This window comes from Brassica oleracea, chromosome C3 (assembly GCF_000695525.1).
Source record: "Brassica oleracea var. oleracea cultivar TO1000 chromosome C3, BOL, whole genome shotgun sequence".
Lineage (NCBI taxonomy): Eukaryota > Viridiplantae > Streptophyta > Magnoliopsida > Brassicales > Brassicaceae > Brassica > Brassica oleracea.
The window spans coordinates 3190055-3214351 of NC_027750.1; the positions used below are offsets into that span (position 1 = coordinate 3190055).

Sequence of the window (24297 nt, forward strand, 5' to 3'; positions counted from 1 at the left end):
CTAGAGAACATTATATTAACCTAAAATATAAGAAGTATGTATTCTTTTCTTAAATAAAAGTTACTTAAGGTCGTGTAAGGTAGGAGGAGTAAGTTTATTAGATTTGATTTCTTCCCCATTAATATTTTTCAAAGCTCTATTTATGCCTTTTTATTGGGGTCAAATGTCAATATTGTAAGTTTATTTAGAGTATTAATAAATGGTTTAAAATGCGAAATCGTTTAATATTGACTGGAGGCCAAAGACAAGTCAATTTTTTTTCTTCGTGCAAGGATCTTCAATTTTCTCATTTTACGTCATTACAAACAAAAAATCACCTATATATTAATTGAGAAGAATTTAAAAAATTAGAACTTTAATTTTATATTAATTAAAAAAAACAAATCCTATGTGACACTCTAAATGCCTTCTAAATTCAATTTCAAAGAATTCTACAGCATCTAATATAAAGTATAGTTTAATCTAATGGTGTCACATTATTACATAATTATATAACACTAGAGAACATTATATTAGCCTAATATATAGGAAGTGTGTATTCTTTCCTTAAATAAAAGCTACGGAATTACCTAATATGATTTACATATATGTGGCAATTAATGATTATGAATAATAAAAATTTGATAACAATTTTTGCATCCTTCTTCCTTTTTGATTAAATTTATATTATTAAAAAAAATTAAACAATCACATTAACCATATAATAAAATAATCATTAATTGTCATATATATGTAAATCATATTAGGTAATTCCGTAGCTTTTATTTAAGGAAAGAATACACACTTCCTATATATTAGGCTAATATAATGTTCTCTAGTGTTATATAATTATGTAATAATGTGACACCATTAGATTAAACTATACTTTATATTAGATGCTGTAGAATTCTTTGAAATTGAATTTAGAAGGCATTTAGAGTGTCACATAGGATTTGTTTTTTTTAATTAATATAAAATTAAAGTTCTAATTTTTTAAATTCTTCTCAATTAATATATAGGTGATTTTTTGTTTGTAATGACGTAAAATGAGAAAATTGAAGATCCTTGCACGAAGAAAAAAAATTGACTTGTCTTTGGCCTCCAGTCAATATTAAACGATTTCGCATTTTAAACCATTTATTAATACTCTAAATAAACTTACAATATTGACATTTGACCCCAATAAAAAGGCATAAATAGAGCTTTGAAAAATATTAATGGGGAAGAAATCAAATCTAATAAACTTACTCCTCCTACCTTACACGACCTTACTAATTAGACAAAGATTTGACTTCAAAAAAAAAAAAAAAAAAAAAAAATCTGAATCGAAAAATTCCAGATAATCTGCTAGAAAATGACGTGGACCAATGAGGTTTAAACGTGCACGGATCAGTATCATAATAAATAATATTCCCTGAAACGGAATATATTTTTTTATCCGATCCCGAAATTAACTCGCTTTCGGACAATAGCATTGGAAAATAGGTTTCGTGTAATGAGAGGATGCTCCACGTGTCGTTAATAAAGATGGAGAAGTTAGAAAAGCGACCGGCTTCAGCCGGTAAAACCAATATCCGCGAACCACCATACCCGGTTGTGTGGTTAATATTTTTTATTTTTTTCTCCGGAAAAAGAATAATAAAATGGGGGTTTAAGCCATTGTTTTCGGTTGTGGTATCTTTTGAGAGGGTTTTGTCTTCTTCTTCTTCGTTACTTCTATTCTAAAAGAGAGAGAGAGAGAGAGAGAGAGAGAGAGAGAGAGAGAGAGAACGAGAGGAGTAAAACGAAACAAAACAAAAACAGAGGATGATCGCGAAATCATCATCCTAAAACCTTCGAGAAATTCTGTGTAAATTTTTGTTTGTTGACTTCTCCATTGTAGAGGTAGCTATCCTTCTGAATCAGATCCGTGAAAGGGTAAGTGACTTCTCATGATCACAATTAATGATCACTATTCTTTTTTTTTGTTTTTTTTTTGTTTTGCTTAGTATCAATGTGTTTTTACGTGAATTGTGATGGTAAATTATTTGAATCTGACGTAACAAAAATTCGAATTTTTGAATAAATGTTTTCGTGTCTGGTCTGAAAGTTGGCATTTTTCAGCGAGATCTGATCAGTTTTTTCTTTTGTCTGTTTCTACGTAAATTGTTTAAAAAAGTTCAGACATTTGAGTCTTATGTTTGGTTGCTAATCTGATCTGTATACTCTGTCGTTTCATCAGACCTTCAACATTCTTAAATCTCTACCCGAATGATTACTTCGGATCTGTAGAGTTAATAGTTTCACAATTGTTTAAAAATTATACTCTTTATTTTGGTGGAGATTTAAAAGATTTATGCTGAATCTTTGCAGATTGTCTGAGAGATGGTGGTCAAGAGGAGGTTAAACTGTGGCTTTGATTTCTCCAGTGTTCCCAAGGCTCCTCGTTCAACCAGGGTAATGAATATTCCATATTCGTGTGCTTCATTTCGATTAGTTTAATGTTTTTTTTTTTTTTTTAATTTGTGTCTGATGACTTGTGGTTGATATTTTTATAGATGAAGGTCTCAAGTAAGAGAGATGACGTTGACAGTCAGCTCACTGCCTTTGATTTGCTCGCTTCTCTTGCTGGAAAGCTACTGGAAGAAAGCGAAAGTTCCTCAACGTCGACGTATGGGGATAGTCAAGAGGATCATCATCTGGTTGTAAAGATCAAACAAGAAAATGTCTATAATAATAAGCCTTGTAAATCTGAGCTTTCCCATCATGGAAACCTTTCCTCAAAGTCGCCTAGTGATAACACTAGCGAGACGTGTTTGCAAGTTTCCTCTTTGGAAAATGATTGCGTTTTGGAGCAGGCACCTGTTTCTGATTGTAGTAAGATAGCTCTTGGTCTGAAGCAGCCCCTTGTAGGTTGTGGAAACAAGAAAGAAGATTGTGCTGTCCATGTTGAACAAGGAGAAGCGACCAATGGCTTGATGATCCCTGATACTATCAGCTTAAAGGATCCAAGCCACGAATCAGTCCACCTGGATGGTGTCCTTAATGGTTCTTTGGGAGGATATATGAATCAATCTAAGTTAGTTTGCAGAGATGATGATGACGAAAACTATTGTAAATTCTTTAAATTTAGTGACAAATGTAATAAGTCATATAGGCCTATGACTCGTGTTGGACATCGAAGAATCAAGAAGTCAAAATACGGTAGAGCATTCCCCAGATCGAAATGCTTTGAAGACACTAGAACAGGTTAGTATAAGATCTTACTGTGTTTCTCTTTTACACATCCTTTTTTAGCTCTTTCTCTCTTCTTACTCTGCTTTGGTGTGTATCTGTCTAGATGGTTGTTTAAAGGCTCTATACCGCAAGAGAAAACTATGTTATGGCTACAACCAATGGAAGCATGAGACAGTTCATAGGAAGAGAAGATTGTCTGACAAAGGGTTAGTAGTTACTTCTGATGGAGGACTCAGTAGCGAAAGTGTTACCAATTCACCTCAGAAGGGAGAGTCAGGTACCTATCACTCTATATGATCCAGATGCTTCGTTATCTGGCTGGAGTGGTGCTCATGTTTATTTTCATTGTTCGCAGTAAAGTTCAGCATCAAGTCCTTTAGAATTCCGGAGCTTTTTATCGAAGTTCCGGAAACAGCAACAGTAGGCTCACTCAAGGTGTGTGTGGTTAAATTGTCATGAAGTGTTATAATTTCATAGCACTAGTTGTGACACTTGACACCTTTTGGTTACAGAGGACGGTGATGGAGGCTGTCACTGCTTTACTCGGTGATGGGATACATATTGGGGTGTTAGTCCAAGGGAAGAAGGTTAGAGATGACAACAACACTCTCTCACAGACTGGTCTCTCGTGTAGAGAGAATCTAGACAACCTTGGCTTTACCTTGGAGCCTGGTTCCTCTAAAAATCCTGTCAATATTATGCCAACTGATTCAACAAATTTGTCAGAAAGGTAGTAACATCTTTTTTTTTTTCTTTTTGTTTTTTGAGAGTATTCCTAAGTAAAATCATTTGATCTTGCCAGGTCCGCAGCTTCTCTAGAGTTAGATTCTAGAATCCCTCTCTGTCTCCAAGATGCTGATCACGTGATTAATTATGGAACATGTGTGGAGTATAGCCAGGAGTTAGTTCCATATCAGAGTGACATAACAGCTGATGAACAACAACAAGCTTCATCCGATTCAAGAGCTATAGTTCCAGTTCCACCATTGGAACCAGAGGCTCTTGCAATCGTCCCACTTAACGAGAAACCTAAGCGTACAGAGATTTCACAGCGCAGGACCAGGAGACCATTCTCTGTTACCGAGGTAGAAGCTCTAGTGCATGCAGTTGAGGAGCTTGGGACCGGAAGGTAAGCAGACTAGTTCAGTTACTATTAACTTGGTTGTGTATCAACTAATGATTGATACTCTTTTATTCCACAGATGGCGTGATGTGAAACTGCGTTCTTTTGATGATGCAAGTCATCGAACCTACGTGGACTTGAAGGTATACAACACTTTGAATCTTAGCCCCTACAAATTGTAGCTTACTGAACTTTGTGTTTTTTTTTTTTGCAGGATAAATGGAAAACTCTTGTTCACACGGCGAGTATATCACCGCAGCAGCGAAGAGGACAACCAGTGCCTCAAGAACTGCTAGATAGAGTCTTGGCAGCACATAGGTATTGGTCACAGCACCAAGTGAAACAGAACGGGAAACTTCAAGCGGCTGCAATGATGGTGGTTGAATGAATCAGGTTTGTCAATGTAAAGATGGGAGAAAGGTAATTACAATAACTTTCACTTGAAGACTAAGGAATCATTGTGGGGGCAACTGTACAAAAGGCAAAACAACAGAAGCATAGTTTGATTCTTTTTATCCAACTGGAGTTTTTAAGCTGCCAGAAACAAGTACTTTTGGTTACTTGTAAGTTACTTCTGTTCATTTCATTTTCTAATTGATTTGATTCTGTAATATAGTATTGGTGGTAGGTCCCTTGAATACATTCTTTTATTTATTTGTAATATTGACATGTAATTCTAGACAAAATCTTGTTGTTCATTATTCAGTCCATGGCAGTGTAATTGTTAACGTCATCTACCTTCTTATTTTGTTAGATAATGATTTCATCAAATCTCAAATCATTTGACATATCATTTTATCCTGAAATATTAATCAATTATATATACATTATATCTGGTTATTATATATGGATTCTTGTTTCTCTCCCTGCAACTACAGATTCAAAAACAGTATAAGCTCATCAAACCAAGCTCCTCTGTTCTGACCTCAGTGTACTTCTAGAAAGTGAGGATGCTCAAGGTACCAAGGGAACAAACGAACAACGGTAAGAACAGAGTCCAATTTATATACAAGTGAAATAAATGATGCATCCTTGCTTACAAATGTACATTGTTCCTTTTAGTTTTAGATTTTGCCCGGATAGTGCAAGCCCATCTTTAACAAGACATATCTTGCTTGAGGCCAAAAGCTAAAATATCATTATCTAGAGAAGTCTTGAATTGCCAGAAATTTCATTCATAAAAAAGCATCTCACCCAATGGTAACTCTGTTTACAAAGGATCAGAAAAAAAGAATAAATAAAATAGAATGCAGATTTTGCGGATTACATTGCAGCTTCTCTATATATATGTCTCTCTCATACCCAAATGAATAACAAATTTAAAGGTTGATTGAAATGACTGTTATCGGATCTGTGTCCTCCCTAATGACCATAGGCCTGTGTCCCTCACCGGTGTCTGCAAATATAAAAACTAGTCATCAATCAACTGACCAGAAACAACCAGCTAGAAGATCTGATTTAAAGGAATCTCGAAGAAGGAATACAAACCTGCATTTTCACTGAAGGGAAGACATTCCAAAACCGCAGGGTCTCATCTCCTGCTCCGGTCACTATAGTCTGTCCATCAGGTGATGTAGCCAAGTAAAGTACTCTCATACTGTGCCCTGTAAGCGTTGCAACCTAAACAACACACAATCATTGGTTGACGCATCAGTTTAGAAGATAGAAAATCAAGTAATGGGATTTCAAGTTAGAAAAAATCTATGTACCTTTGCCATGGATGGATACTTCCAGAGCATGATTTGGTTTTGAGAGTATCCATGAGTGCTCACTATCTCATTGACATTCTTGCTCCACGCCAGATTGCAGACCTGGCTTCCAGTGTCGATGCTGTTTAACTGATGCCCATTTGTTGTGTTCCAGAATCTAATGCACCTGTCTGCCGTTCCACCTCCTGAAGCAAAGAGGCTGCTCTGATGAGGAGACCATGTAATCGCCTTGACTGCTGCTGTATGCTCAGTCAGCTTCAGAATAGGTTGTTGTGAATGATTGTTCCACACTAACAACTGTTACAAAAGAACAAGCACCAACCAGTGTTATGATAAGCCTAGGACTGATCTGTGAATAGCTAAGGTTTCAAGATGACCTGATTATCGTTGCCTCCAGACGCAAGCTCTCTATCATCATGAGACCACTTCAGCCCGCAGACTTCAGATTTGTGTCCCACGAGCTTGCTGACGTAGTCGCTCTGGACTCGGATATCATGTTGGAGGATGTTTCTGTCTCTGCTCCCTGATGATAAGATCCTCGAGTTCCATGCCAAGACACCAGTTCTCGTTTGATGACCTCCCATTGTTCTGACTCTCTTGCACTGTGTTCCATCCCAAACCTGCCAACACAAAATAAATCTTTTATTTTAACTTCAATGCATCCAATCAAAACTTCCCACAACCAAGTAAAAAAAAAAAAAACACACCTGAACTTGACCATGACTTGTACCAACAGATATATATGAACCCTCACGTGTCCACTGAAGCGAACACACGCTATCATTAGGTCCCAAGTCACATAACTTCGTCACCTGACCCATCATAACCACCACACAGTTCAATGCCTCCACCACACAAAATAACATTTATGCATAAAAAAAGTAGTAGTAGTAGTAGTCAAGGTTGAAAACTCACTTTGCTATTGGAAGCACTCCAGAGATAGACACAAGTACCAAGCCCAACCGCAAGAACATTCTGTGAGCTCCAGTCTACAACGTTCAAGTAGAAGTCATCTTGTAATGAAGGTGCATCCAACACCTGAGACAATCAAAACAAACACTCAATATTTCATTTACTAACCTTTGGCCAAAATAAAAAAATAATTTTCATTTACAAATCCCAAGAATATATAAAGCAGGGAGGACTTAAAATCTGAAGATAATTAAAAAAAAGAAAAGAATATTTTGGAAAACTTTTATAAGAAAATTTCCCATAATTGAGGGTCCATCAAATCAAAACTGTATAAGAAAAAAATATAATTTCATTTACAAATTCCAAGAATATATAAGCAGGGAGAACTTAAAATCTGAAGATAAAAAAAAAAAATTATGAATATTTTGGAAGACTTTTTATAAGAAAAATTTCCACAATTTAGTGTCCATCAAATCAAAACTATGTATAACCATATCACATCAAATGCTAAAGATTGTTATACCTTGTGAGGAGTTTTAGGAACCTTGCGAGGCGGCTTAGGAGGCGGAGACGAATCACTAGAGAGGCCGTTATCGTTTCCCAGAATCGAAGGAGAGAACGGCGAACAAGGACTCGAGTTGGAACGATCCGTCTTGAACCTCAACATGTTACTAGTACACGGACTCATGGGAGAAGAAGCAGATCCTTGACCACCACCACCACCTGCAGGAGACAATGAATTAGAAACGAAATCAGATCCGAAAAGCTCAGATTTCAAGAGTCTCGAGTACGCTTCGTTCCCTCCCTCTTTCACCGGCGTCGTCGGCTCCTTGTCCTGCAGATCGAAGGCGTGGAGACGCGATGAGGATCTGCAGGGGATGAATCTGTCGCTGCAGGTGGATTTTGAGGGAGAGGATAAGGTCGAGATCCCGCGGAACGAGCTCGAGAACGTCTCGAGACGTAGCGAGGTCTGGTTCATCCCCGCGGGGAGGTTCAAGCCGGTTTTGGTTTTCTGTGGGGATTCCATTTTCTCTGATCACAGTTTGATTGTTGTGATCGATTGATAGATATAAGAAAGAAAACTAACAACCGAAGGAGAAGATTGCAGAAGAAGCTTAATAATCTTTTAAATTAGTTTTCTTCTTTTTTTGCAAAAGAGAGATGTTCTTCTCCAACGGTCAAATTCGAGTGGTGGTAGTATAGAGATCAGTTATATAATGTTGGAGCGTCGTCGTCTGGGTCCCTTTTTTGTTTTCTTTTTAATTCATACCTAAATATAGTGTCCCTCATTAAATTATTACAGTGATTTATGGAACCGTGTGTGTGTGTCTTGTCTCATTTGGATAACTACTGATTTCATTTGGTGTTCCTTCTCCAACGGTCAAATTCTTAGGGCATACGATGTGTTTAAGATTTTGTTTTTACGATAATTAGAGACGTCAACAAAGCCGTCTTAGCTCAGTGGTAGAGCGCGTGACTTTTAATCCCGTGGCCGTGGGTTCGATCCCCACAGACGGCGAGACGATGACATAATAGTCATGTTCTTTTTTGATTATGGGCTGTGGAGGTAAATGACATTGAGCTTGTGATGACCCAAGCATGAGTGTAATGCTCTCAAGACCGTTGATGGAGTGGAGATAATAGTCTCTGCCATCATGGAGCTTACCACGTGAATCCGAAAACCTTTTTCTTTACTAAGATCGTGTTTTTTTCTTTGTCTCTTTTCATTTAAGCGACTTTGTATGTTGTATGACTTTGTATCGTTCTACACCATTAGTTTGGACGCATTGACTTTTAGTGAATGGTTATTATTAGTTTACATCACAAGTACCAACCATTGTAACAATTCAAGTTTCTCTAGCTCGCAAGCTTGTGGATACAACAACTGGGAAAATATATAAAGATGAACTCTGAAAAAACACTAGATGTCACGGTCTCTGCGGCACTCAGGAGGAGGCTTAGGAAACCTGACACGGTCGGTGCAATAGTTATAGATAGTGTATCTCTTACGAACCCATTTGAGACGCTTGTACTGTTTAGCATCCAAGTCTTGAAACTCCTTCTTATCCCACCAACGTTTCCCTTGCGTCTCACAGAACTTAGCATTCACCGAAGCCTCACATCCATCGATATGGAAGCCTCTGTAGGAGGCGACGAAAGGAGCCTTTGCCCAGTTAGTCTTCTCTAACCCTCCCCTTGTGGCCCAGTCATCTGCGTTCCACAGACTCGAATATATCTTCATCGGCTGGTTGAAAGGAAACTTCACCCCAATGTCTTTGCTATTCTTGAACACTCTTATGGGAACATCATCCACAAAGAACCTGTTGTTACAACTATACACTTAGCTTTGAATTTTTTTTTTTTTTTTGAATAAATGTTAAATTTATTCAGATCAAAAATTTTCTTTTACAAATAATGCGACATTGTGTGAAAGTGTTCCTATAATGATTCCTATACACTTAGCTTTGAAATCTTTATAGAGTAGAGACTAGTGTTGACTTACACAATCTGATGCATATTCCAGAGAACTGAATAGGAATGATAGTTCTTGGAAGGGTCAAACCAGAGGTTGATCCTCTGCTCTCTGTTCCCTTTGCCTCCTGTAAACACATTTGTCTGCAAAATGTAAGGCTGGCCGGTTCTGTTTCCTAGGAACTCAAAGTCTATCTCATCATGTTCTGAGTTCTGTGATGATAACTGCAAGAAATATCAAGCATTTTTTTCAGTTGACAACTTAAAGATGTTCCAGATGATTTAGTTAATGACTTTTACTTACATAGAAGGCGGTCACAGTTCCGACGGAGTCCCCAGGAACCATCTTTATGTGCATACTGAAGTGGCCAAACAAGTATGAACCTTTTGACTGAAAGCCAGTGCCTGTTGCGCATTGAACAAGAACAATCAGAAGGAGGGAGTAAGATACATTCTTTTTTTTTTAATGAATGTTAAATTATATTCAAAACAAAAAAAAATGTTTTGCACCTAGTGCTACATCTGTGTGAGTTAGATACATTCGTGTCAGAGAAACATATAAAATAAGGCAAATAAACTCACCAGTGTGCTTGTCAAGGACGAGATGCACTTCAGAACCACCATTGAGATACTTAATGTGATCAAAAGCCCAAGTGGGAAAATAGTTCCTGCCAAAAGGAACATCAATGGACTTTTTAGGAGGTGCACCAAAAGTAACCGTGGCCATAAGCAGAAAGGTGAGGCAAAAAGTAAGTGGAAGACGACCCATTTTGATCACTCTCATTGCACCAAACAAACATTGTGCGGAGTGCGGACGTTTCTATTTATAGCCATATCAGCTAGGTAGCTAGCTAGGCTTAGCATAATATATGGTTTATTAATTATTATTAATCAGAGCACTTTGGGGTTACTTTCAATGTTTGCAACAGCCTTGTTAGTAACTTAGGGAGTGTTCCAGATGCACATGGACTGACTAGTCTTATGCTGACATGATAAAATTGATAATAAGGTCCTCATCCCCATGTTCTCGCTAATTAATGCATCTTTGGATCCTTTAACCTTTAGATCTATGGGCTGAACATAATAAACAAACACTATTTGACTCCAATTTGCTGATAATCTTTTCCATTTAGACTCCAAACTGACCTAAAAATTGGGAACATATCACGATGGAGAGTAACCACAGAATAAATCAGAAGAGAGATAGTAGGAGAAATATTTGGGGGGAGAAATAAACAAAAATAAAAGGTGCAAATTCCAAAAAAGGGATACAGAGACATAATCACATGACTAGAGAAGAATCATGTGCAGTTAACCATATATTTCACCACTATTTACTCTTTTTTTTTGAATGAATATAAAATTAATTCAATCAAATACTTTGTACATCAAGTGATTCAAGTGCTTCTAAGGTTAAAGTTTTTTTAGAAAATAAAAAATAAAACAAGACTTCAGCAGATTTGGGCTCTGTTATCATATATCATGTAGTTCACTCCTCTATAATCTTCACTGTGTTTACATGGTGAGTTATATTGGTGAATGGGCCTTAACAGGATTTAAAAGCTGAAAATATGCGTGCAATTCGTATATATACAAGCCCGTAAAAAATTTAATGGACCATGAAACGATACATAAACGGTCGTTATGGTGTAGTCAAAGTGCTTAGATGATGATGTGGTGTGGTGCTCAGGGTGTATCTTGAATATTCTCTAGAGAGATCTGCTTCTGCAACCACATCTGTTGGTGAAACCTTGAAATGAAAAGATCAGCCACTTTGTCGATCTCGTCTTCCAACTTAAACTCTTCTCCCTTGTCCTCTTTAGAGTGTTTCACCATGTCTATCACCGAACCCTCTGCCTCAAAAAGCGAGTGTCTCGGATCTGGATACTTTCCCTCCTCCTTCTCTTCCTCTTCTTCTTCTGAATATTGTACATATTGTGGAGAGGCAGCAGGAGTGCTAGACATGGCGTTGTGGCTATAAACCACCACCAAGTTTTGATCTTGTTCCTGATCCTTACCACCACTATCTAGCTTTCTTGATGTTGGTTTGGCCTTAAGCTTGTGAGACCACGAGCTCACCATCATGTTTCTGTCGTGGAGCAGCGAGAATATTACAAGACGAGTCTTAAACGCTCTTGTCTTCCTCTTCAACATGTTTACTATATCCTTCACGAATTCTGCTACCTTCTTCATTATTGTATGTTTGCTTGCCTTTCCTTTTGAATCCTATGTATATGTTTTTTTTTTTATATATCTGTGTGGTGTTAAAAAATGTGTATGGAGAATGGAAAATGGAAGAGATGGAGGTAGGGTTACATTTATACAATCACAATCAAGGTGATGGCTAAGGAAATCTATAAAGCTAGGATGACACGTGTCAGTTCCTGGCTGGTTTAAATTATCACAATTCATAATCATCTTTTTTTTTTTGGACAATTCACAATTCATAATCATCTTGGGACCACTCCTTTCACACTACTCACCCCATCTTTTTGTCCACAATCTTATCCTTTTAAATGAAGTTTTTGTAATGGATGATGATGAAGACGTTTGAAGTTGATGAACAAGGTTTGGTTCAACGTTAAGGAAGCAATGTGAAGCTGTAAGCAATATTCTCCCATATTGTTTGCTACTTCTGTTCTCATGCATAACTAGTCAACCATTGCCGCAAACTCTCGTGTGACAAAAGTAAAAGAAAGAAGAACCTCATAAATTAAGATACGTTCCCGTTGATTGAGGCTAAATCACTTTACTTTTTTCTCTCTTTATTTAGCTTTTGTTGCCTTTTACTATTATCATATTCGCGCGCCTCCTTTTTCTGTTGTGTAATGTCTGGAGAAAGATCTTCAGACAAGTCTCGATATATTTTGAATTTTTGACCAAACACCAATAACTTGCGTGAATGTAATGTACTCATCATCATCTGTCTCGGTGTTTCTAGAGTAGATATATATTATTGACAAAGAAAGTAGTAGAATTATGTGACTTACGGAAACGATATCTTAAGACATGTACGTAACTTTCAGCAATAAAAAGAGTGGAAAATTACACATAAATATTCGCACCACCACCATAACGTAGCTTTTTCGGCCGTTTCAAGCTCTCATTTGATTGTTTAACCTTTTTCTTTTTTTCTCCATGACTTAACCACTAAGGAGGTTTCACCACTTCCCTTCCCACACGTACTTCAGATTTCAAATTATCGAAGCGTGCAGATGCATTACATGATACATCTGGGCCTAAGTTTGAGCCTATTATAGCAAATGACTCGAGGGCCAAGTTTTCTTGATTAACTAGTCGGCCTCCCTAATTAGTATGCCAAACATGGAACATTTCGGATTACATTAGCTTATATACACCAAAAAACCACAAATGTAGTATGTCAAACCTATAAATCTAGTATGACATACTCTGTTTATATTATTTACATGAAACATTTCGGATTACATTAGCTAATATACACCAAAAAACCACAAATGTAGTATGTCATGTCAAGCCATAGCCCATCAGGCATTTTGGGGCCGTTGAATTCTAAGGCCCATATCTATTATGCATGTAAATTTGTGAAGGATACAAGGAGAGATTCTGGTTCCAATTGGTTAAGATACAAAAGGGATAAGGGCATAATCAACGGGAGTCCTTAGTGGATTTCTTAGTTGGTAGGTCCTACTTTTCTTGTAAAAACCGATTTCAAAAGTCATGAATTAAGAAACGATTGTGGGAGGTTTTTTGCAGTGTTCGCGTGCTCCACCGACACTGATGAGAAGATGTCATTTTGCCTAAAAATACCGTGAACGGTTTTTAGCGATAATAATGGTCTACACTACTTACTGAAAGACAAACAGTCACTTTGATCATAGAAAGAGATCAAGGACGGCTAAACATAATGAAATACAAAAATAAAGATACAAATGTGAAAATAAATTAAATATGGATGAGAAGATGTTTAATTATATGAACCAAAGTGGTTGAAACCATGAGTCAAAGAGTCAGAAACCGAAGGCATTCTACTGAACATTGGGCTGTGGACGTACTCACCCTCGAAATAGTTAGCGGAGGAGAAATCTCCCACGCTCCATTGTTGTTGGCTGTAACAAGAACTAGACAAGTCGCTCGGCAGAGGAGGCAGCTCGCAGCTGCTGTTAGAATAACAAGAAGGGGAGCCACCAAACATGTAACTACTACTGTCCACTTGATCAGACTGAGGCTGCAGCATTGGCGAGTCAGTAGATGAATATTGGTTAAACATCAGCATGTAATCGACAGGATCATTTGGACAAGTAGGAGAAGCAGCAGGAGGTGGAGGAGGAGGATCGTCAGGAGAAACAATGGAGGTAACGGAGGAGGAATGAGGCATGTCTGAGTAGACAAAGTTGGTTCGGGCACGAGTACCACGCATGGACCGAGAAGCTCTGTCGTAAGCCAAGGCAGCTTCCTCGGCCGTATCAAAAGTTCCAAGCCAGTGACGTTCCTTTGTAGTTGGGTCTCTTATCTCAGCTGCGTATCTTCCCCAAGGCCTCCTTCTCACCCCAAGAAACCTTGTACCAACCTCTTCTTGCTTCTTCTTGGTCTTGGATGTGTTCATCGTTCTGTATCCGGTTTATATTCTTGATATCCGGTTTAGATTATTTATTCTAGTTGAAGGAGAAGAAAAATGAGGGAAGGAATGTGTGTTGGTATCCCTTTGACAACCCTTTTATATAAGAGCATGCATTCACCTTTCCTTTTCTCATTTTTATATTCTATAAATATATTTTTATCTTTATTCCAATATGAACATCATTTAAAAAATAGCACTGCCGTTGAGTTAATTGTGGCCTATGAGGCTATGATATAACAATTACCAGTCAATCAAAATATATAATTATCAAATGATTTGCCACTTGGTAACATGTTTTATTCATTTCTCAAGGATTGTATACTAGTGATTTCATAAATGGTTCTGCTCAAATCTGATGCTTAGATCGGACTGACTTTGATCATAGCTGCTAGTATATTAACTTAATTATTTAAAATACAAAGGAGTTTGGTTTTGTTACAAATGAGAGTGAACAAATAATAAGAAAAATCATTAAAAATAAATGCATGTACCAATGAGTTAACATTATAATTAGATACATTTCTGTGTACTCATCACTCGTCAACAATAATAAGCTGAAAATAAAAGATGGTGAATGACAAGGGAGCCACGATTAGCATGTTACTTTAGCTACCAACTTTACTTGTCTAATAATATGATCTCGCAGTTGATAGATAAACAAAAATTATAGATAAATAATGTAGTCGGTAGTAGTAAACTATTAAATTCGGAGAATATCCAAATACTATTGCATGTGATGGTCCAATTTAAATGATGATGGAATATGCATGAACTGCGATTGTAATCATACACCCTCCAGAGAAAAAGAGAAGCAATTCCTAATTATTTCATGAAACGTAAACAGTTTTCCTCGTCAATCATACAACTGAAAAAACAATGAGTATGGTGTTTCAAAAATAATAAAACAATTGGGAAAGAAAGGGCGCAATGATGGCCGTATGATTGAAGGTAGTCGACTTAATCATATGGGATCATGAAGTCATTACTTAAGCATCTATTATATGCGTATAAATCTTATAAAACTAATTAATCACCCAGTGTCGGGTTTTGACTTTTGACTAACACAAATTAAAAGAGAAAGTATTTGAGAAAGATTGTCATATTTGATACGAGAGTATCTAAGGAAGCAAGTGGTAGCGTTTCTAAGACGATCTTACTCTGTGTCAGAAGAAGAAGACCAAATACCACTTATGCATGGCTACACGACCAACGTTAGGGACGGTGATGGTGGATCGTATATTTCTTATTCTCTTTTATAATATGCTCCCATTAGTCTACATGTACAATAATCCAAAGTGGGTGTTATATAAACTTGAGAATAGTTAAAAACAACAAGGGGTGATGCATGTGCTCTCCATTTTATAGGCCACACCCTTTTTCATCTCCCTATTGTTTTAGTCCCCAAGGCATCTATCAATTTTTTTAACATTTACTTTTCTAATAGTCTCTTCCTAAATTCGATTTCTTAATATATATTCTGACCAAATTAATCCATTCAAATTCGTTTGCTCTGTATTACTTTATTTTAAAACATTATTTATAACCATGCATTATTAAGAACAAATGAATTTGGGTTGCAAGTGAGCAATCTTTCATGCTTTTGAGTTTCATAGTTAATCTTAATTTCATTGGAGAAAACAAGTCCTATCATTTTATGTTCCCCCTTTTGACCAACTCCCATTTGTTTCGTTTAGTTCTATATCTAATTCAAAGCCTTGATACATTGAATCTTGTTTGCATTTTACGATTCCACTCTATATCTCCTTTTGATTTTATTCCCGTATCCTTTATTCTAGTTTTCTTTACAAAATTAATACTGACTTCTCATGGTTTACGGTGAAATATAAATTCATTTACAATGTCGAAGTATCTATCATGTAACTATTGATGATCAAGTGTCTATGGGTTTGGACCTCTAATGGTGTTTTAGTAGGCAAGTAAGAAAGACGAGAACGCATGTGCGCCCAACGTGGAAAGACACTCTCTTGGACGGTTAACATCATTAATCCTTTTTCTAATCATTACCTACACAACTATCCTGTCTTATTCACATCTAATTACTCTTTTAATCAAGGGACCATGTGATGAGCGCACTATGTAGATTCACAATTCTCAACCACATTAAGAAGTTTTAAAACAAAGGAAATGTGTTTTTGGCTATCTAAACCTGAAAATCAATCAATCCCTTGATCCAACTAGTTTGCATAAGTTTTATGATCTGATATGGTGCAAAGTGTGTGAATTAAGGAGTTAAATGAATTTATTAATTACTTGGCTAAAATAAAGTGTAACCAGTAATAGTTACATTCCAACACTTACAATGACACTCGCATGCAACCTCAACATCTTCTTCTCTTCCTACCAACAAACTCTTTCTGCTTCAATAATTCCACTTCATCTCCTAGTATCGCTGCCATCACCTGCATCCTATTCTGAGCCTCAGCCATCTCTCCAGCCACTTCCCGGCAACTCGCTCCAAGCTCCAATGCCTCGGCCTCACAACTAGCCATCTCCTTCTCCGTCTCAAGCAACAGTTTCCTCAAATTACCAGTTTTCTCGTGAAGTAGCCTTAGTCGACTGTATGAACTCATAAACTCACTCAACACCTGCACATGTTTCGCTGAAACACTCTCCAGCTGAAGCTTCTCTGAGTTGTACTGCTCCATTAGGTCATCCAAATCGGGGAATGACCACTCAGCTTCTTCAACAGGTTGCTCATAGCATATCATCTCACGTTTCGCCACAGAACCATTAGAGACCGTATCTCTGCCCAAACCACTTGTTGCTTCATCTACACTCAGCTTGGAAAGAGCACAATCACCATGTAGTTTCTCTCCAGGTTCAATCACAACGGGTTCAGACATAAGGAAACCTAATAAACAACATGAGAGAGTAGAAAGTACATCCCAGCGCAACAATACTTCAAAAAGAATCAAACTTTGTGCATAACTGAATCAATCACCTTGGTTCACAGCAGCAGGAGCAGAATGTACATCAGAAACAGAAGAGTCATCCTCTGTATTCTCCGGTACACCAGCAGCAGCAGCCAGGAAGCTGCTTTCCACATCACTCAAAACAAGATCAGCTTCCTCCCAGAAACCAATCTCATCAGCTGCATCACACCTCACCTCAACATCATCCACCCATTTGAAGAATCCACAAGCCCCAAAACCCTAAAAACACTAACTTTCTTAAAACCATACACTCTTTTAAAAGTTGGTTATCGATCAAATCAAAACCTTTTTGACGCCGCATTGCAAGTAAGCTCGTCCAGAATCAGCTACGACTCTCCGGCAAGGTCCAGAACCGCAGGGGCAATCGGGGATGGTGAAGGCGGGGCGGAATCTGATATCTTCGTCGGTTGCTTTGTCACACCACTTGAAGAAGGTGCACTTCTGAGCCTGAGAGAGACATTCAAATCGTTAGCGAGAGAATTCAATTCGCGTTTGATTCGATGGAATCGTGAAAGAAGTACGAACAGCAGGGCATTTGTAGAATCTCCTTCCGGGATTCTCTTTAGTGTTCGAGAGCTTGGTTTCGCAGAGACCTCCGCCGCAAGGGCAGTGGATCGACGGTGGAGGAGGATCGTCATCGGCTTTCGATTTGAGAGGGCAATCGCTGATCCAGTGGCCGGTTTGACGGCATCGGAAGCAGTTGCCGGTTTGCATCCCGTCGTCGTCACGCTCTCGGAGACATCCAACCTCCGTCTCATTCTCAATGATGTTGTTATGGGCCTTAAGCTTATTGTAATTGGTTTTTGAAGCCCGATGATTTGCTCGTTAATGTGGGCCATTACATGTTTAAGTGGGCCATATTAGATTAAAAAATTTAAACCCATCAAATTAAAGCTAAGCAGATTTTTATTTTCTTCTAAATAATTATAAAATATCAAATTTCGAAATAAATAGGAATTCAGATGTTACAACTTGTGGTTACAAATTCCTTAACCTAACTATCTAATCAACGTTGATTACCTAACTTTGTTAGATCTAAATCTAAGATGAGATTACACTAGCCAGAAGAGGCTACTAACACTCTATCCATCCGATGATGGTTAAGTACATAGACAAGCGCCGAAGCTCAAAGTCAGCTAACTAAGTGGATTCAATTATTCAAATATCATTATGATGGATGAGGAGAGAAACGATAATTGTGCTAACGTAATCTTAGTTAGTTAGTTAGTTGTAGGATTAGAAGGTAAATGAAGAAGGAGAATTAGATTAGTACGAGCTAATGATGCAGTTAAGTATGCATGTGTAGGAAGTATGGTTGAGAAACTACGCACACCTAACCCCTCGTCTAGGCCTCGGCGTTCGGGTACCCGTTGGCGTTCGGGTCGGGTTTTTCGGATTTTGGTTCTTTTTTATAACACCACTTAGGTCCATTCTAGTAAATTTACAAGTACGGGTCGGATTCAGATATAACACATCGGGTTCGGGTCGGTTTTGTATCACATTATATAACTCATAAAGTAATCATATATCATTCGGATTCGGTTATATCGGATCGGTTCGGTTATACCCGATATAATGTAGTTATTTAAATTTTAAATACTTATCGTTAGATACCATATCAAAATAAATATAAAATTGAATATTTGAAGTATATATTCATGTTTCATATAATTATATTGTATATTAGTTTGGACATTCAGAACGGTTTTTTCGGATATCTTTTCGGATTTTTTGTTTTTTTTTTCGGTTTTTCGGGTTACCCGTTCGGGTTTGGTTAATAACACTTCGGGTTCGGATATGTTTTGTACCACCTTACAAGATCTATTCGGATATTTTTTACATTTCGGACCGGGTTTTTCGGTTCGGGTTCGGTTCGGATTTAGGATTATGGATTTTACGCCAATGCCTACCCTCGTCTTTGACTAGCTCTACGTATCCTTTGATGTACACATCGAATAATAATATAATAAATACACACATATTAATAAATATGTCTTTTTTGTTGTGAATAAACGTAAAATCAATCAAACCAAGTAACCAACCATTCAATTTTCTTGGTAAGTAACGAAACAAAAGGGAAGCAATAAAGAGAGCCACAGAAAAGAGACCTAACAGAGAAACACGTAATGTTTCATCTGCCCATCCATTCAACCTACCACACTCCCATCCCCCTTCTCCTTTGTCCTCTTGTTATATAATCTCACTCACCGTTTGCTATCTAAATATATACACACAACTTGCATACTACACAAGATCACACATCTATCAACTTTTGTAAAACATGGTGATGAGTAGGCCGTCATCATCGTTGGATGAGATCAGAAAGACGAGAACGCATGTGCGCCCAACGTGGAAAGACACTCTCTTGGACGGTTAACATCATTAATCCTTTTTCTAATCATTACCTACACAACTATCCTGTCTTATTCACATCTAATTACTCTTTTAATCAAGGGACCATGTGATGAGCGCACTATGTAGATTCGCAATTCTCAACGACATTAAGAAGTTTTAAAACAAAGGAAATGTGTTTTTGGCTATCTAAACCTGAAAATCAATCAATCCCTTGATCCAACTAGTTTGCATAAGTTTTATGATCTGATATGGTGCAAAGTGTGTGAATTAAGGAGTTAAATGAATTTATTAATTACTTGGCTAAAATAAAGTGTAACCAGTAATAGTTACATTCCAACACTTACAATGACACTCGCATGCAACCTCAACATCTTCTTCTCTTCCTACCAACAAACTCTTTCTGCTTCAATAATTCCACTTCATCTCCTAGTATCGCTGCCATCACCTGCATCCTATTCTGAGCCTCAGCCATCTCTCCAGCCACTTCCCGGCAACTCGCTCCAAGCTCCAATGCCTTGGCCTCACAACTAGCCATCTCCTTCTCCGTCTCAAGCAACAGTTTCCTCAAATTACCAGTTTTCTCGTGAAGTAGCCTTAGTCGACTGTATGAACTCATAAACTCACTCAACACCTGCACATGTTTCGCTGAAACACTCTCCAGCTGAAGCTTCTCTGAGTTGTACTGCTCCATTAGGTCATCCAAATCGGGGAATGACCACTCAGATTCTTCAACAGGTTGCTCATAGCATATCATCTCACGTTTCGCAACGGAACCGTTAGAGACCGTATCTCTTCCCAAACCACTCGTTGCTTCTTCATCCACACTCAACTTGGAAAGAGGCTGATCACCATGTAGTTTCTCAATCACCACGGGTTCAGACATAAGGATACCTAATAAACAACATGAGAGTAGAAAGTACATCCCAGGGCAACAATACATCAAAAAGAATCAAACTTTGAACATAACTGAATCAATCACCTTGGTTCACAGCAGCGGGAGCAGAATGTACATCGGAAACAGAAGAGTCATCCTCTGTATTCTCCGGTACACCAGCAGCAGCAGCCAGGAAGCTGCTTTCCACATCACTCAAAACAAGATCAGCTTCCTCCCAGAAACCAATCTCATCAGCTGCATCACACCTCACCTCAACATCATCCACCCATTTGAAGAATCCACAAGCCCCAAAACCCTAAAAACACTAACTTTCTTAAAACCATACACTCTTTTAAAAGTTGGTTATCGATCAAATCAAAACCTTTTTGACGCCGCATTGCAAGTAAGCTCGTCCAGAATCAGCTACGACTCTCCGGCAAGGTCCAGAACCGCAGGGGCAATCGGGGATGGTGAAGGCGGGGCGGAATCTGATATCTTCGTCGGTTGCTTTGTCACACCACTTGAAGAAGGTGCACTTCTGAGCCTGAGAGAGACATTCAAATCGTTAGCGAGAGAATTCAATTCGCGTTTGATTCGATGGAATCGTGAAAGAAGTACGAACAGCAGGGCATTTGTAGAATCTCCTTCCGGGATTCTCTTTAGTGTTCGAGAGCTTGGTTTCGCAGAGACCTCCGCCGCAAGGGCAGTGGATCGACGGTGGAGGAGGATCGTCATCGGCTTTCGATTTGAGAGGGCAATCGCTGATCCAGTGGCCGGTTTGACGGCATCGGAAGCAGTTGCCGGTTTGCATCCCGTCGTCGTCACGCTCTCGGAGACATCCAACCTCCGTCTCATTCTCAATGATGTTGTTATGGGCCTTAAGCTTATTGTAATTGGTTTTTGAAGCCCGATGATTTGCTCGTTAATGTGGGCCATTACATGTTTAAGTGGGCCATATTAGATTAAAAAATTTAAACCCATCAAATTAAAGCTAAGCAGATTTTTATTTTCTTCTAAATAATTATAAAATATCAAATTTCGAAATAAATAAGAATTCAGATGTTACAACTTGTGGTTACAAATTCCTTAACCTAACTATCTAATCAACGTTGATTACCTAACTTTGTTAGATCTAAATCTAAGATGAGATTACACTAGCCAGAAGAGGCTACTAACACTCTATCCATCCGATGATGGTTAAGTACATAGACAAGCGCCGAAGCTCAAAGTCAGCTAACTAAGTGGATTCAGTTATTCAAATATCATTATGATGGATGAGGAGAGAAACGAGAATTGTGCTAACGTAATCTTAGTTAGTTAGTTAGTTGTAGGATTAGAAGGTAAATGAAGAAGGAGAATTAGATTAGTACGAGCTAATGATGCAGTTAAGTATGCATGTGTAGGAAGTATGGTGGAGAAACTACGCACACCTAACCCCTCATCTAGTCCTGGTCGTTCGGGTACCCGTTGGCGTTCGAGTCGGATTTTTCGGATTTCGGTTCTTTTTTATAACACCACTTAGGTCTCATTCTAATAAATTTACAAGTATGGGTCGGGTTCGGATATAACACATCGGGTTCGGCTCGGTTTTGTATCACATCATAGAACCCATAAAGTAACAATATATCATTCAGATTCGGGTTATATCGGATCGGTTCGGATATACCCGATATAAAATCTAAAATTTAAAAGCAAAACATAAAAAATATATACTTATGTATATATAATTAAGTATTTAAAGTAGTTATTTAAATTTTAAATTCTTATCGTTAGATACCATATCAAAATAAATATGAAATTGAATATTTGAAGTATATATTCATGTTTCATATAATTATATTGTATATTAGTTTGGATATTCGGAACAGTTTCTTTGGATATCTTTTTGGATTTTTTGGTTATTTCGGTTTTTCGGGTTCGGTTAATAACACTTCGGGTTCGAATATGTTTTGTACCACCTTACAAGATCCATTCAGGTATTTTTTACATTTCGGATCGGGTACGGATCGGGTTTTTCAGTTCGGTTCGGATTATGGATTTTATGCTCAGTGCTACCCTCGTCTTTGACTAGCTCTACGTATCCTTTGATGTACACATCGAATAATATAATAAATACACACATATTAATAAATATGTCTTTTTTGTTGTGAATAAACGTAAAATCAATCAAACCAAGTAACCAACCATTCAATTTTCTTGGTAAGTAACGAAACAAAAGGGAAGCAATAAAGAGAGCCACAGAAAAGAGACCTAACAGAGAAACACGTAATGTTTCATCTGCCCGTCCATTCAACCTACCACACTCCCATCCCCCTTCTCCTTTGTCCTCTTGTTATATAATCTCACTCACCGTTTGCTATCTAAATATATACACACAACTTGCATACTACACAAGATCACACATCTATCAACTTTTGTAAAACATGGTGATGAGTAGGCCGTCATCATCGTTGGATGAGATCAGAAAGGCACAAAGAGCTGATGGTCCCGCAGGTATCTTGGCTATAGGCACGGCCAACCCTGCGAACCATGTGCTCCAAGCGGAGTATCCAGACTACTACTTCCGCATCACCAACAGTGAACACATGACTGACCTCAAGGAGAAGTTCAAGCGCATGTGTATGTCTTAATAATTTTTATTCTGTTATTATTCAGATAGTAGTGTTCAAAAAATAAGAAGTTTTTATTCACTTCAGGGCGTCCGGCTTTGAAATTTTGGAAACCATTTATTAAGTGTGATTAATAATTTTTTAAAAATAATTTTGAAACTTATGCTTATGTATATTATTTTTAAAAATATAAATTTGAAGCTTATGTTTATGTATATTATTTTTTTAAAAAAAATTGGGGTTCAACCGATTTTTCATTTGGTTATGCCCTGAAACAACTAACAACTGTATTGTTACTATAACAGGTGACAAGTCGATGATAAGGAAACGACACATGCACCTAACCGAGGAGTTCTTGAAGGAGAATCCGAACATGTGTGCCTACATGGCTCCTTCTCTAGATGTTAGACAAGACATCGTGGTGGTCGAAGTCCCTAAGCTAGGCAAGGAGGCAGCAGTGAAGGCTATTAAGGAGTGGGGTCAGCCTAAGTCCAAGATCACACACGTTGTCTTCTGTACAACCTCAGGAGTCGACATGCCTGGTGCTGACTACCAGCTTACCAAGCTCCTTGGTCTTCGTCCCTCCGTAAAGCGTCTCATGATGTACCAGCAAGGCTGCTTCGCCGGCGGCACTGTCCTCCGTCTTGCCAAGGACCTCGCTGAGAACAACCGTGGCGCACGTGTCCTCGTTGTCTGCTCTGAGATCACAGCCGTCACGTTCCGTGGCCCCTCTGACACTCATCTTGACTCCCTCGTTGGACAGGCTCTCTTCAGTGACGGCGCCTCGGCGCTTATTGTTGGTTCAGATCCTGATGCATCCGTGGGGGAGAAGCCAATCTTTGAGATGGTGTCTGCGGCGCAGACCATTCTTCCCGACTCGGATGGAGCCATAGATGGACACTTGAGGGAAGTGGGACTCACCTTCCATCTCCTCAAGGACGTCCCTGGGCTCATCTCCAAGAACATAGAGAAGAGTCTTGAAGAAGCGTTTAAACCGCTAGGGATAAGTGACTGGAACTCCCTCTTTTGGATCGCTCACCCTGGTGGTCCAGCGATCCTTGACGAGGTTGAGAAGAAGCTTGGACTCAAGGCAGAGAAGATGAGAGCCACGCGTCAGGTCTTGAGCGAGTACGGAAACATGTCTAGCGCGTGCGTTCTCTTTATATTGGACGAGATGAGGAGGAAGTCTGCGAAAGATGGTGTGGCTACGACGGGAGAAGGTCTGGAGTGGGGTGTCTTGTTTGGTTTCGGACCTGGTCTCACCGTAGAGACTGTTGTCTTGCACAGCGTTCCTGTTTGAACAGATCTCTTTCTATCTATATGCCTTACCAACCTACTACACATACTTCCCAGCATCGTGTCTTTTAATGTATTTCAATTTGATATGGAATATGTAATGCCAATAACTAATGAAGGATTCATTTAGTGTGAAGTGTGTGGACTTGCTGAGATAGGTTCTTTCAATTTAATTGTCTTTCTGTCTTTTTGATACAA

General features: G+C 38.3%; 8 protein-coding genes and 1 non-coding gene across 9 annotated transcripts; 3 read left to right on the top strand and 6 right to left on the bottom strand.

Moving 5' to 3' along the window:
* The first annotated feature begins 1731 nt into the window (after nucleotides 1–1731).
* Nucleotides 1732–4972, top strand: LOC106328728 (telomere repeat-binding protein 4-like). The gene is made up of 9 exons (XM_013767222.1): nucleotides 1732–1896; nucleotides 2332–2415; nucleotides 2517–3207; nucleotides 3299–3472; nucleotides 3551–3630; nucleotides 3708–3925; nucleotides 3998–4324; nucleotides 4398–4461; nucleotides 4533–4972. The coding sequence occupies exons 2-9, from the start codon at nucleotides 2344–2346 to the stop codon at nucleotides 4704–4706; spliced, it is 1800 nt and encodes a 599-aa protein (XP_013622676.1). The 5' UTR covers nucleotides 1732–1896; nucleotides 2332–2343; the 3' UTR covers nucleotides 4707–4972.
* A 498-nt stretch (nucleotides 4973–5470) lies between these two features.
* Nucleotides 5471–8132, bottom strand: LOC106328150 (protein FIZZY-RELATED 3). Its single transcript, XM_013766531.1, has 7 exons — nucleotides 7463–8132; nucleotides 6943–7065; nucleotides 6735–6839; nucleotides 6405–6647; nucleotides 6028–6324; nucleotides 5807–5938; nucleotides 5471–5714 (listed from the first exon to the last, which is right to left on the bottom strand). Exons 1-7 carry the CDS (start codon nucleotides 7964–7966, stop codon nucleotides 5661–5663), a joined length of 1458 nt encoding a protein of 485 aa, XP_013621985.1. The 5' UTR covers nucleotides 7967–8132; the 3' UTR covers nucleotides 5471–5660.
* A 254-nt stretch (nucleotides 8133–8386) lies between these two features.
* On the top strand, nucleotides 8387–8458 carry TRNAK-UUU. Its single transcript has one exon. It is a non-coding gene; the product is annotated as a tRNA-Lys (tRNA).
* Nucleotides 8459–8860: 402 nt separating this feature from the next.
* LOC106328151 (probable xyloglucan endotransglucosylase/hydrolase protein 5) lies at nucleotides 8861–10195 on the bottom strand. Its single transcript, XM_013766532.1, has 4 exons — nucleotides 9994–10195; nucleotides 9716–9816; nucleotides 9443–9636; nucleotides 8861–9260 (listed from the first exon to the last, which is right to left on the bottom strand). Exons 1-4 carry the CDS (start codon nucleotides 10193–10195, stop codon nucleotides 8861–8863), a joined length of 897 nt encoding a protein of 298 aa, XP_013621986.1.
* A 694-nt stretch (nucleotides 10196–10889) lies between these two features.
* Nucleotides 10890–11757, bottom strand: LOC106331697. The gene has a single exon (XM_013770097.1). The coding sequence runs from the start codon at nucleotides 11602–11604 to the stop codon at nucleotides 11098–11100; it is 507 nt and encodes a 168-aa protein (XP_013625551.1). The 5' UTR covers nucleotides 11605–11757; the 3' UTR covers nucleotides 10890–11097.
* A 1600-nt stretch (nucleotides 11758–13357) lies between these two features.
* On the bottom strand, nucleotides 13358–14016 carry LOC106334193 (ethylene-responsive transcription factor LEP-like). Its single transcript, XM_013772514.1, has one exon. It carries the CDS (start codon nucleotides 13994–13996, stop codon nucleotides 13358–13360), a length of 639 nt encoding a protein of 212 aa, XP_013627968.1. The 5' UTR covers nucleotides 13997–14016.
* Nucleotides 14017–16249: 2233 nt separating this feature from the next.
* LOC106331650 lies at nucleotides 16250–17744 on the bottom strand. Its single transcript, XM_013770044.1, has 4 exons — nucleotides 17491–17744; nucleotides 17251–17412; nucleotides 16974–17184; nucleotides 16250–16883 (listed from the first exon to the last, which is right to left on the bottom strand). The coding sequence occupies exons 1-4, from the start codon at nucleotides 17677–17679 to the stop codon at nucleotides 16351–16353; spliced, it is 1095 nt and encodes a 364-aa protein (XP_013625498.1). The 5' UTR covers nucleotides 17680–17744; the 3' UTR covers nucleotides 16250–16350.
* Nucleotides 17745–19583: 1839 nt separating this feature from the next.
* Nucleotides 19584–21070, bottom strand: LOC106331551. The gene is made up of 4 exons (XM_013769931.1): nucleotides 20817–21070; nucleotides 20577–20738; nucleotides 20300–20510; nucleotides 19584–20211 (listed from the first exon to the last, which is right to left on the bottom strand). Exons 1-4 carry the CDS (start codon nucleotides 21003–21005, stop codon nucleotides 19685–19687), a joined length of 1089 nt encoding a protein of 362 aa, XP_013625385.1. The 5' UTR covers nucleotides 21006–21070; the 3' UTR covers nucleotides 19584–19684.
* Nucleotides 21071–22551: 1481 nt separating this feature from the next.
* LOC106328481 (chalcone synthase 3-like) lies at nucleotides 22552–24235 on the top strand. The gene is made up of 2 exons (XM_013766928.1): nucleotides 22552–22813; nucleotides 23109–24235. The coding sequence occupies exons 1-2, from the start codon at nucleotides 22618–22620 to the stop codon at nucleotides 24101–24103; spliced, it is 1191 nt and encodes a 396-aa protein (XP_013622382.1). The 5' UTR covers nucleotides 22552–22617; the 3' UTR covers nucleotides 24104–24235.
* Nucleotides 24236–24297: the final 62 nt, after the last annotated feature.